This window comes from Pyrgilauda ruficollis, unplaced genomic scaffold (genome assembly GCF_017590135.1).
Source record: "Pyrgilauda ruficollis isolate IOZ18807 unplaced genomic scaffold, ASM1759013v1 scaffold3, whole genome shotgun sequence".
NCBI classification, from domain to species: domain Eukaryota; kingdom Metazoa; phylum Chordata; class Aves; order Passeriformes; family Passeridae; genus Pyrgilauda; species Pyrgilauda ruficollis.
This window is the reverse complement of record NW_024524377.1, coordinates 13,986,670-13,999,073: the sequence shown is the minus strand read 5'-3', so window position 1 is coordinate 13,999,073 and position 12,404 is coordinate 13,986,670. Positions and strand designations below refer to the sequence as shown.

The following is a 12,404-nucleotide window of genomic DNA, read 5'->3' as shown; positions in this document are numbered from 1 at the left end:
AGGACTGATGAGGTTCCAGGAAGACTGGCTCCACCCAGGGATGCTTCTGTGGGGGGCTGCCCACCAGCTCGTCCAGAGCAGGGTCCTTGCTTTTCCGTGGGGTCTTTTCCGTGGATGCCCAGGGATGCAGCGCCCGTGGCCGGGCACAGCCAGGCTGCATGTGCAGCACCGCTTTTCTCCCTCACTCCCTTCTGGTGTCTCCCTCCCTCTCCAGCCTGCAGAGCAACCTATTGAATTCTCCATGTCCTCAGGCCCGGAGCGTGCATTTCCATGACGTCTCTTGTCTCTGTCCTCGTGCCACACACAGGGGCAGTCCCCCTCTGAGGCACTCCAGAGGAGGCAGCTGCCTCTGCCAGGAGAGCAGAGAGGGGAGGCTCCTGACCTCAGGTTTTCTGCAATAGCAGAGCTGGCAGCGTGTCACACAGAGGGCTGATTGCTGGGAAAGTGTGTCAGGAGAGGAGAGAGCTGGGTCTCAGGGAAATGCTGGGAACCCTGAACTGGAGAGGACAGGGGGGTGGGTGGTAGAGCAGGCATCCATGGGGTAGGTGGGAGTAGAGATGCTGAAAACGTAAGGATCAGCACTGTGGACAATGCAAAGCTGACAGAGATGAGACACTGCTGGAAAAGAAGGATCTGGGGAACAGGAAGGTGAGGACCAGGTCCTGTGGCAGGCTGAAGACCATGCCTGAGGCTGCTAGGGGAGAGCAAGAGAAGCACAGGACAAAGGGACACACGCACTGGTAACGCAGGTAGTGTTGTAAAGCCTCACTTTTCATGCCATCCAAGTCAGCAGACGCCAGCATCTGGGCCTCGGCCTCGTCTGTGGGGACGCGCTGGTAGGCCGCGCTCTCCAGGGTGGTCATGCTGCCGATGCACATCCTCTCCTTCAGGTCATAGGTCACCCGCTGTCCACTCGCCACCTGGCCCCAGGCCTTGCGCTTCTCCCACCCACGTGACAGACGCTCTCGAGGCCCGGGGGGGCTGTAGGAACCAAAGAGACTGACGGTAGTAAGCAGGGTGAATGAGGATGGCCAGTGGCCTCAGGGGCTGGGGTCCCATGGCCCAGCCCTGACCAGTAAGCCCCTGAGAAAGAGCAGGGCCAGGAGTCATCTCCTGCAAAACCTGAAGGCTGCTCCTTCTCTTCCCTACCACCAGAGTGGGACCAGCTTGTGCCCAGTATCAGGGACCTACCCCTGAGTCAATGGGCTCATGGTCCCCTCCTGGGGCTTCCCAGCTTGCAGCTCAGCATGACAGCACAAGTTAGCTGGGAGGAAGAGTACTCCAGGTGTGCAGCCCAGTGCCTCTAACCCTGCACTATGGGGATCCCATGCACCCAGGGAGGTTGCAGGAGTCCCATGGAATCATCATCCCACCAGAGAGCAGCCCTGCTGCTCACAGATGCTCTCCCTCTGGGGCCCATGTCCCTCCTGACTCATCAGGCGAGCTCAGGCTAATCACAGCCACTGCCCCAGGGGACAGACTGTGCAGTGACCTTGAGCCAGAGAGAGCAGCAGGCAGCTTGGCACCGCTCACCTACCTGTGGAGAGAGGCAGGGCCCTTGTCCTGCAGCAGGTCAGCAAAGCGAGGCATGGGGGACAGGATGCCACACTCCTCCTCCACGTGGAACTGCGCGGGAGCCGCAGTGCTGCTGGACTCCTCCTCATCGCTGCCAATGGTGAACTGCAGAGACAACAGTCCTGACAGCAAGAGCTGGGCAGACAGCCTTCACCCCAATCCTTGGCACACAGATCCTCCCCAAAATGGGTCACAATGGCTTTCCCCACATGCCCCATGCCCTGGGACTGGTCATATTGAACCCTCCACTGTACTATAAAACTTAAGAACAGACACATTGATCTTCCCCCATGGGTCTACAGCCCCGAAATGCTCATGCACACCCACCCCTGCATCCACACCAAGCAATGACTTACCTGTCACTGTCCTTTGGTGGCCATCTCTACTAGGCAAGGACAAAAACACTCTTACCACAATACTGCACAGCTACTTCTTATCCCTGAGCAGCATACTTGCTGGCACCCTCCTACCACCTCCCTCCACACTCCAAGCCCCATTCAGATAGGCACGTCCTGGCCTTGCCTTTGGTTTGCTTGGGGACTCCAGCTTAGGGGATGTGTCCTTCCCACGAGCTTCGGCCTCAGATTCTGCAGAGATTTCTTTCTCCTGGACCTCCTCTGCCTCAGATTCTCCTTCTTCCTCTTCTTCTTCTTCCTCTTCTTCCTCCTCTTCTCCTCCCTCCTCGTCCTCTTCCTGGATGGTGGGGGTCACCTCTGAGGGAGGTATTGAGGTTTTCTTCTTTTTCCTTCTCCTTTTTTTCTTCCTGCTGGCACGGGGTGGCCTCTTTTGGAACTTGAGGGCAGAAGGGAGGTGAGTGGAAAGGGGATGATGGATGTGGTGCGAGGTTTGGCGGTGGACTGAGAGAGAAAAAGAGAGTCAGGGGCAGGAAAAGGCTGGGAGGAACCTGCCAGGCGCCCCTCCAGGAAACAGCATGGTCTGAAGATCAAGGGCCAGGAAGGGCAAGGAGAGCCACCAGCCCACAGGGACATAGCAAAGCTCTTTCAGTGATGCGGCAGGCTGTGTCCAGCCTGGGATAGGTGGGGACACAGCCCCTGTGCAATGCCAAACCATCCCAACACAGCTCCACTGCCCTGGGGAAGGCAGCACTCTCCCTGTGCTGCCAAAAGCCATTTGCATGGCTGTGCAGAGCTGCAGTGACCTGCCATGGGCAACATCTCCTTCCTAAACATGGGGAAATGTTTCTTGCATCCTCAAACAAGCATAATTTGGGCCCTTTACAAACCTTTTTGGGACATTAGTTAGTGGTTAGGCCATGGCTTAGTGGTGGACTTGGTGTTAGGTTTACAGTTGGACTTGATGATCTTAAAAGTCTTTTCCATCCTAAATGACAATGATTTCTTTTCTGCATAATGTTTATTTGAGTTGAATAGATGTAGCTTATTTATCCCCCAGGCTTTGACAGAAAGTTCCTCCTACACAGCCACAGGAACAACAGTGCAGAAGTAACCTAAGTCCAAATCCCAGGTACTTTGAGGGCTTGTATTGTACCAGCCTCTGAAATGCAGGTTCAGTTAGGAGGCTGTCTTTTAAAAACCAGGGTAAGGAAACAGGGCAGAAGGACTTTTCTTTAAACTAATCTACAAAGAGAAATTCATACAGGCTTGACCTGGGTGTCATGGGAATTACAGAATGAGAAGAAATTAAGGGCATTTCTGAGCCTTCACTCCAAAACAAAGGCAATGCATCAGGCAAGAAAGAGGGTAAGCTCAGCATCCCACTGTGAGAGAAAGAGAAGCCATTGCTGCCAGGGCTAGCCAAAGGCACAAAGCCTCCCACGGACAGTCTGCAGGATGCACAGGTCCTGGGGCTGCACCCAGGGAGGCTGAAATCAGGGGGGCACTGGCCACTTGGCAAGGGGGTGGTGCTCAGCAGCTCTTCCTGAGCAATTGTTTCCAGACAGTTTAAATTTGGTTCCTTCCCAGCTTTCCTGTGACATGGCAGCAAAATCTGTTTATAGTGAAAACTACCTTCAAAGGACATTTTCAATGTAGGCTGTAACCTTCTCCCTGGGAGAGCCAGGCAGGTTCATTGTTCTGCTGTCATGTTTCCTTTCCTTTGGTTTCTCAAGTCTTTTCTCCCTTGTTTCCCCCCTTGGGAACAGCAGGGATATTTCACACATCCCCCTGGTTCAGAAGAAACAGCTTGTGGCAAGATTAGAGGAGATTTAGAATGGTCAGATGTCTGCACAGTGGAAATAGTTTGGAATAGTTTTTCTCTCAAAAGTGTTTTTTTCTTTGACTTAACTGGGTGTACCCTATTTCATTCACAAGATGTGGAAGACAGACCCTCCTGTCCTGCTGCTGTACTTCCATAGCATGCCACAGGTAGGTCAGGCATGAATTTCTAATATAAGAAGCAAGGAGACCCCAACTACACACACGTTGCTCCTTCAACAGCACAAAGCTGCTGATGAGGACACAGCCCATCTTTCCCTTCTGGCTTGGTCACCTCAGTCTAAGACAGAAACATTTATGTTTTGGATCAGAAGGAAACTGAAGCCTTGGCTGCAGGGAAGGGCAGTGATGGTGTGTGATCCGGCACAGAAGAGGGGAGCATTGCTCTTCTCTTCACCCCTGCACTCAGCCCTCCTCAGGTCAACTGATCACATCTCCACAGAGGTGGTCTGGAGGTGGGAAGAACACACCTCTCCCAAACACAAAAGGATTCATATTTCCCTCTTCTTCCTCCTTGTCCTCCTGTGCATCCAGTCCCTGCCCTCCCTCCCTGCTCCCTTCCTTGCACTGCCTGTCTTTATGGAAAGTTACTGTCAAACTAGTGTCCCAGATGTTTGATTACATTTCTTGGTGAACTTGATACAAGAGACATGAAAAAGTAATTTAGATAGGGAGCCCAGAAGGAAGAGCCTACATATTAGGAATTCCTGGCTTTGACTAGAGCAGGAAGCATTTCTAAGCCCAGAGAACATTCACCTCTATGGGCTGGTATGTTATCTTTAAAAGTCTAATGACCTAACCAGATCTTCCAGCTTTATGAATACAAACTGCATAAAAATTTTGATAACCAGAATTGATGTAGCCCTAGACAACAGAAATACATCATGGGTTCAGAGGAAAACAAGCTTGATTCTGACAAAAGAAAGATAATTCTCCTATTAATAAGGGAAAAAAACCCCAACCCCAAACAGTACAAATCTCTAGTTAAAATTTTCAAAAAGCTTCTGCCATGCATGCTCAAGCAGATCATCCATGTCCTCCAAGCCAACCCGCACACCTGTGCACACAGGCAGAGCTGCTGAGCAGGTAGGTCCTATGGGCACAGGACAGGAATTCAACCCACAGCAAAGCTATCAGCACCTTGCAGCCATGTGCACGAGTGACTGTGAGCCCAGATGGGAAGTGTTATTTGAATGGAGCCTCTGTAGAGAAATGACACAGGCAAAAAAACCAGCAGCTGAGGTGCACTACAGTAATAGACTTTTACCAGCAAGCTTTTATAACAGCCATTGGAAATGAGTGGCCAAGCAGAAAACAGCCTGGTGATGTACTTGGGACATAATGTTCCCAAGGTTGTAGCTCATCAAAGCCAAGCTGGAAAAGAAGCACTATGTGACTGTGGAGAGCCACAGACTGGGAAAATCTCCCAACCACTGCTACGTGTCTGCCACACAAACAGGCTGCTGGATGGGGGCCTCCTCCTGCCCTTCACTGCTGTTATTACTAAGTAACATAACCCACCTACACCAGGCAACAGCTTATGGTCACTCCTGTCAGTACATTGTCATTTAACAGCCAAAGTGACTTTGGGCAGACCAGTTGCCTTCATCATGAAAGAAGAGCAGATAGAGGAATAGATATAGTGCTCAGATGAATTCAGGTGAGATAACTACAGCACTTCAAATTCACACTCCATTTTTATTTTGCAGTTCCTTTCTTTGATCAGATAAGCCCAGTGGATTCTTGAGTGTTATTTAGAAATACACAGGCATGTCTGACTGGAGCCATCTGCTTTCAGACTGGGGAGGACAGCCTGGCTTCTGGTCACGTTTGAATGTTTCTTTGCAGCCACATGGAAGAAAAATTGTTTTAAAACTGGAAAATTCAACTTGGGGAAGTAGCTGCAGAGGTCTCAGAGACTGGTCTGGGACGTGAACGAACACCCTGGGCTGAGCTACGGCTGCTGGGTGGGCTGTGCAGTAGCTATGCCTATGGAGACAGAGAAAACAGGAACAGACTGGAAACAGGCCGTGGGCACTGGTGCTAAACTGTGTGTACATAGCACCTTGGGAACGCTCTGGAGGAAGGAAGTGAATAGCAGGCTAATGCAATCTGCAGTCCTGGCACAAGGCTGCAGAGCACATGGGACTGAGTGAGGGCTGGTGGTGAGGGTGGTAGGGGGTACAATGTTTCAAAACCTACATACATTCAAAATCTCTCTCACTGTAGCTGCGACTTTGCTTCTCCAGATTGCTTGATGCTGACTTGCTTATCAGGTCCCCAAATCTCTCGATTGACAAAGTCTTATCCAAGTCCTCATCGTCCTCGGCACCAGGAGAGGCTTTCTCTGCGTCATCTCTGCCCTGCACAGAAACCGCCAGGTAAGAATCAAACACGGCAGACCCCTAAAGCCCTCCGGATCCTCCTGCCTTCCAACAGCTCTGGCTTGCTAAGGAGCACCAGGCTCCATACGACAGGCCTGGGGCACAATGTCTCACATAGAGGCACAGCTCTGCTCAAAACCAAGAGCCAGAACAGACCATCAAGCTCCAAGGCACACTCTGCAGACACTAAGGTATCTGCAGGGATACCTTAGCGGCCCTCCACACCTCTCTTGAGTGGCAGGTATCAAGGGAATATGCCAGTGCCTGTTGTTCCCATTAGACGAAACGCGTAGCTTTTGTTTGGCTGTAATTTCTCTCTCCTCACATTTAACTGCTGCTCTCTGGCCTTCCCTTTCCCAATCTGCCATCTCTCTCATTCTTAGACCTCCTCTGTATTTCATCTTGGGAGACAGCATCCCTGCTCTGGTGAGTTGCCATTGGGTCAGTGACCACCCTGCGCCTTCCCACCTCCCCTCCACAAATCTAGAGTCTCCCCGTTCCTCTTCGATGCTTTCTTCAGGTTTTTCTGCCCATTTTTCTCCTCTTTCAGGCAATGGGAACCTCTCTGCCTTTTGCTGGTGGAAGTGCCCTGACATGAGCATCACCAGGTGCCCGCTGGCCTCCCTTTCTTTCTTTCTTTCTTTCTGAGCAGCTGCAGCTGGTAAAATTTTCCATCAATATAGCCGAAATGCCAGCATGGAGCTGTTGTGGACTCCCGTGTTTCCATGGAAACAGGAGGAGGCCCAACTGTGACAAATCTGCTAGGCAGAAAGAGGGAGCAAGGCAGCTTTAGCTGAGAGATCCCTCTCCTCGCATCCCTGTTCTTAGCTGTGGCCTAGGAGCAGCTTTGTGTCTGTGCGTGCGGCTGCTTCTCCTCTCACCTTAGCACAGGTGTCCCAAGCCCAGCCTGAATAGGGACAGTCTGTTTTCAAGCTGCTCAGCTCCTCCTGTCACTTGTGTACCCCACCCAATGGCACGTGAAGGCACAGGGGCTTCACAGAGCAATCTCTGGCCTTTTCTGGGCCACAGTTTGCTGTCTGCATGGAGAGGATCCGGGCTCATGGGCAGCCCCAGGGCACACTTTGTGCAGACTGTCCCCAGTAAATGCAGGCTGTGTCTCCTACTGCAGCACGCTGCCAGGACACCAGCCCTGCTCTCAGCCAGCAGGAGCATGGTCCCCAGGGGAAGAGACAGCCCCGCTGCTGCTGCTGCTGCTTCTGCTGAATTCCACCTCACCTGCTGCAAGTCGATGAAGACATCTCCTACGGGAGGGGACTCTCCAGCTGCCATTTTGGTTCAGGACCTAAGGGCCTGGGCAAAATATCAACCCTTCTCTTTCACCGGCAGGCACCCAGCAAACCTGGAGAGTGGCATAACCTGTGGAGAGAGGGCAGGACAAGGGAATGTCGTGGGAGACTGCTGGCCACTGCCCTCAAGCCCCTGGCTCCTGGTCCAGAGGTTACCTCACCAGCCCCTGGAGAACCTCCCTGGCATCACTAGGACAGGCCTGCCCCAGTAGTGTGCAGGGGCAAGTGGCCCAGCCCACGCTGCTTTGGCCACCAGCTCCAGCTGATCATGGATAGATGGGATCCTGTCCTTCTCTGAAAGGTCAGAGGGTCCAATGGAGACATCAGCTATATATAGCTCCTGCATGGGCTGTGCAAGAGAAAGAAAAGCTTCCTGCTCAGCCACCTCTACAGCAGCACACCAGTGCAAAACTGGGGTGTGACTGACCACCAGGGAAAGAAAAAGTCAGAAAGATCAGGTGCTGGGAGTACATGCCAGGAGCAGGCAGCAGAGTGGTCCTGTAGCACCTAGCTTTAACTGGACAGATCCCAAAAAAGGCCAGAAGGAACCACAGAGAGAGCTGTGCAGACCACAGAGATAGGACAAGGACAAACAGTTCATCATCCAAAAGCCACACACAAAACAATACATGTTACAGGCAGAGACCAAGGCTGCAGATCTGTGCCCCGTCAGCACTGGCAGGGGTAAAGGACACCCATGTCCCTGAGGACAGCACAAAGGAACAATCTGCTCAATATCCAACTACAGGTGAGGAAGGCAAAGAGGTGCTATGCTTGATAAGGACTGGGATACAGACTAACACAGAAACACCTCTGGTCAAACCATCTACAGCAGCAGCACAGCCTAAACAGCATGGGCTGCACCCCAGGAAGAACTGGAGATGGTACAGCGACTGGCACTGGGAAGACACTGATCCCAAGAAACTCATCTGGAACAGAAGATGTAAGCATATACACAGTGATTTGGGCACAGGGAGAAGCAAAGTGTCCTCAGCTCACAGCACAAGAAAAGGGACATTCGTTAAAACTACAAGGGTAGAATACAAATTAATTCAAAATTGAAAAAATGTTTTCAGTGATGTCATCAAGGAGCAAAACACTGCAATGTCAGAGGATAGCTTGGCCATCTCTCTGGTAATGAGTTGTATTTATGACAAAGAAAATCAAGAGAAATTAAACCCATCTTTCAGAACAAGCTATTCTGCAGCTATGAAAGCTTTGGAGTAAGTATTATAGTCTATGTCCTAGCTATCTGCTGAGGGGTTTCTTACTATCTCATCTGAAGTACCTAGCATGGGACACTGTTCAAGACAGGTGACTAAAACACTAAAGTTTGTCTGCTGCTTATTGATGAAAGCAGTAAGGCCACTTCATCATCCCTTCTATCTTTGAAGATCTCCAGAAGGTCTAGAGTCTGCTTACTCTGCATCCATGAAGAGCTTATTCAAACCAAAAATCCCAGGGGCATCTGTAAGGCAAGATTTTGAGGAGCTAATCTGACAACTGATGAAGGATGTTCTTTTGCTCTACCTTCCTAATTATCAGGAACAAGGCAAAACATAATGGAAGAAACCCCTGAAACACACTTCATTGGACTCATCACTAATTTCATCCTCAGTAAGACCTCAACAGCTCAAGAGAAATAGACTGCAAAGACAGACATCTAAACAGCAAATGCAGCATCCAGGCCATCCTTTTAGTAGGAGACATGATAGAGAAAAGGTTAATACATGCCTTTTTTAACTTTTTTTTTCATTTAATTAAAGAAAAGGGTATAATTCCATGAAAACAAGCAGCAGTACATTTGGAACTGAAGGCAGGGAACATTTTATTCCAGTGGGAAGAGCTGGCAGGGGAACCTCACTTTGCAGGGCCATGGCATCACCACTGTTAAAGAAAGGATTGGACATTTTTAAGGAACAGAACATTCACAGCTACACAGTGACAGCAAAAACATGTTGCAAGGACTATAACTTAAGGAGTAAAAAGATAAGGGAGCTTTGGACAGCAGCTCCTGTAGAGGCAGAATGGTAAAGGTAATTTAACCAAAGAAATGCTACTGCTCAGCTTCACCTCTGTGCCACTAACATGCCTTGTGGGGCCTTTGAAGTAAACTAAAACTACCAGCAGGGCTGTGAAGCAATGTGCTTTGTTTCAGGGCAACCTTAGGTATGTCTGAAGCAAGGCAGAGGCTCCAGGGGCATTTTGTGCTCTGGGAGGGAGGAAACCCACATCCTGGAGAACTACTGGGTGCAGCATATTCTGCTGGCACCAGCTTTCCAAGATGTTAATACTGAGTTTAAAACTACAGCCTGACTGCCTAAACAAAGTGAAAAGGGAGGGAAAATCCAGCACCTAGTCTTTCTTTACCCATCACAGCAGCACATCCAGAATTATGCTGAAGCCATCACGCTAATGAGGCTGAACAGCTAAAACCCAGACAGTTTTAGTAGCAGTAAGAGAGCCCTGGGGACATGCTTTGAAATTTCAGAGGGACGAGGATATACCCACGGGGGTTTCCATCAATGACAGCAAGATGTGATGTGTGGGCACCTCAAGCCGGCAGGACTTGGGACCCAACTGTTGGAAGGCTCTGATGCTTTGGGGACGAGAGAGGAGGCAAGGATGAGAGGTGTGTTCTCCGATTCTAACCCGACCAGCTCTCCCATTCCTGGGGAATGGAGAGCTCACAGCCTGAAAGCACGGCTGCTTCCCTTCGGCACCTTCACGGCCGTCCACGGCCACTAGAGGCCACTTGCCTCTTATTTTGTGCCACCTCTGGAGGAAGGTGGGATGGAAACCTACGGGATCCTGCCTGGCGTTTCTACCACCCTCAACAGATGGAGTTCGGAGAAGAGCAAAATTTTGCCAGTGGGCCAGAGGGATTGATTTATAAGGAAAGGTTAGGAGCTAATTTTATCTAGCACAATATGGGATGACTAAGATGGGGATGGAACAAACCAGCAGTCTGGAAAGATCTCAAGGGTGTAAAACACAACTAAAGATTATTTTTTTGTCAGGCAGCCCTTAAAGAGACTTAAGAATAGGTTAAAATATAAAATAGAAACTTAAAAGGAGTATCAGGGAGAATTCTGCTAATAAGTGTCATGCTGAAGTGCCCAGCCATCACTGCCTGGGTTGCCACAAGAAGAGCACAAGTTAAAATGCGAAACTAAAAAAACAAACACCACTAAAGAAAAGCAAGTGATTGATACCTTCATCCTACTGTATCTCCTGGTTATGGGGAGTACGTGATTCAGCATTCCCGCTAGAAGTAATTTTCAGTAATAGAAGCGTCATGCCAGCAGGCCAGATTCAAAGGGAGGCCAGAAAAATCCACAGCCTGCCAACCTGTGTGCACTCACACATCCCCACTCTCTCCACAAGCACATCAATAAACAGAACTGGCTCACAAAAATCACCATACCTTGTACTGACCATTGTACTGACCATCTAGGCTTAAGGGATTCTGCAGGAAAGTGAGCAGGCATGTCCCTGCAATGCTGGCAGCTACAGCATCTCCCACATGTTGCTCACAGGGACTCCAGCGGGGCTCCCCCTCATCCCCAAAGGCTGCTTCACAGTGCCAGTGTTTCCCTGTTTTGCTGAGAAAAACGCAATTTGGCACATCTTTGAGGGCCGAGGCGAGCAGTTCACACTGTCCCTTTGCAATAAGGATGAGTCAGTAATGCTACAGGCAGGCTGCCCCAGCTCCGTGGGCAAGGGGCTGCATGGAGACACCATCAGGGCCCACATCCATCTCCACAGCTCTTCCTTAATCCCTTGGCCATTGGCTGAGAATAATTTAGCTGTGGAGTGTCTAGACTAGGAGTGGATGTTAAGATAGGGATAAAGCCACAGGGGCAAAGCTGGTTTGAGGACAGGGACTCTGGCTGATAGACACAGATGGGAAGATCTCACAAAGGAGAAGGATTAGAGGCCTTGGAAGATTGTGCTGGGAAGAAATACTGATGTGCATGCCCACGGAGAAAAGGAGCAGGAGGGGTGCTGCAGCATACATCAAAGCATTTGGATGCTACTGTGACACTCACAGCCTCAAGCCAAACAAAACAGGAGTGAGCTGCGCTGCCCCTACCTCTCCTCTGTCATGGCCGAGGAGCAAGACACACATACCAGAATGAAAAGGCAACACATAAGACAGTAAACATACAAAGTTTTGTGGCATGAAGGTTTTAACCTGTGGATCTCTCTCCCACATGGCTATGTTGAAATTTGTATTATTACACAAACACTTTAGAAGGCTTAAATATTTCAGTGAATCCTATACTGCACTGAACTACCCTGGATGAACCATCCATAGCCATTCACTCCTGAAGCACCGTCTGTTCCGTGACTCTCCCTCACAACAGGCCCTTCATAGGGTACCAGACGGGACGGAGCCTGCACGATCCACAGACACATAAACGAACACACGGAACAAAATTCACTCCAGAACGAAATGCTAACACCAGACAGTAACAATAAGCCACCCCTCCACTGGACGTACGGACGGCTCTGACAGACACACGTACAGTCGGGGAAGGACAGGGACACAGACAGCCACCGGGGTCACTGCACCACGTCCGTGCCGTGCCTTGCCAGCCCGTACGGTGCGGAGCGCGGGACTGCTCCAAGCCGCGCCGCATCCAGCCCCGAGCACCGCGCTGCGTGCCGTGCCGTGCCCCGTGCCGTGCCCCGTGCCGTGCACCGCCCCGCTCCGTGCCATGCCATGCACCATGCCCCGCACCGGCAGCCACCCGCACCGCGCCACGCACCGTGCAGCACCGGAGCGCTCCGCAGACGGGCCGGGGCAGGGCAGCCAGGCGGAGCTGCTGCAGCCGGGGCAGCAGCGCAAGGACAACCCACCCCCCGCTCCCTCCGGCCCGTACCTCGCACCGCCGGAGCAGGAGAGCCGCCCGCCGCCGCCGCCGCGCCGCGCCCCG

The 12,404-nt window shown here is 51.1% G+C and overlaps 1 protein-coding gene across 2 annotated transcripts in view; it reads right to left on the bottom strand.

The window, feature by feature from the left end:
* Positions 1 to 12,404, bottom strand: part of SLC4A3 (solute carrier family 4 member 3) — a 32,800-nt gene extending 20,396 nt beyond the window's left edge. The window contains exons 1-7 of one of the 2 annotated variants that reach the window (XM_041472912.1): positions 12,351 to 12,384; positions 7,638 to 7,810; positions 7,391 to 7,531; positions 5,977 to 6,133; positions 2,098 to 2,432; positions 1,538 to 1,680; positions 770 to 981 (exon numbers count right to left, since the gene is read on the bottom strand). In XM_041472912.1, coding sequence (XP_041328846.1) covers positions 770 to 981; positions 1,538 to 1,680; positions 2,098 to 2,432; positions 5,977 to 6,133; positions 7,391 to 7,444 — 901 coding nt within the window. In that variant the 5' untranslated portion in view covers positions 7,445 to 7,531; positions 7,638 to 7,810; positions 12,351 to 12,384. Of the gene's footprint in view, positions 1 to 769; positions 982 to 1,537; positions 1,681 to 2,097; positions 2,433 to 5,976; positions 6,134 to 7,390; positions 7,532 to 7,637; positions 7,811 to 12,350 lie in introns of both variants that reach the window. The other variant, XM_041472911.1, reaches the window with a different exon arrangement.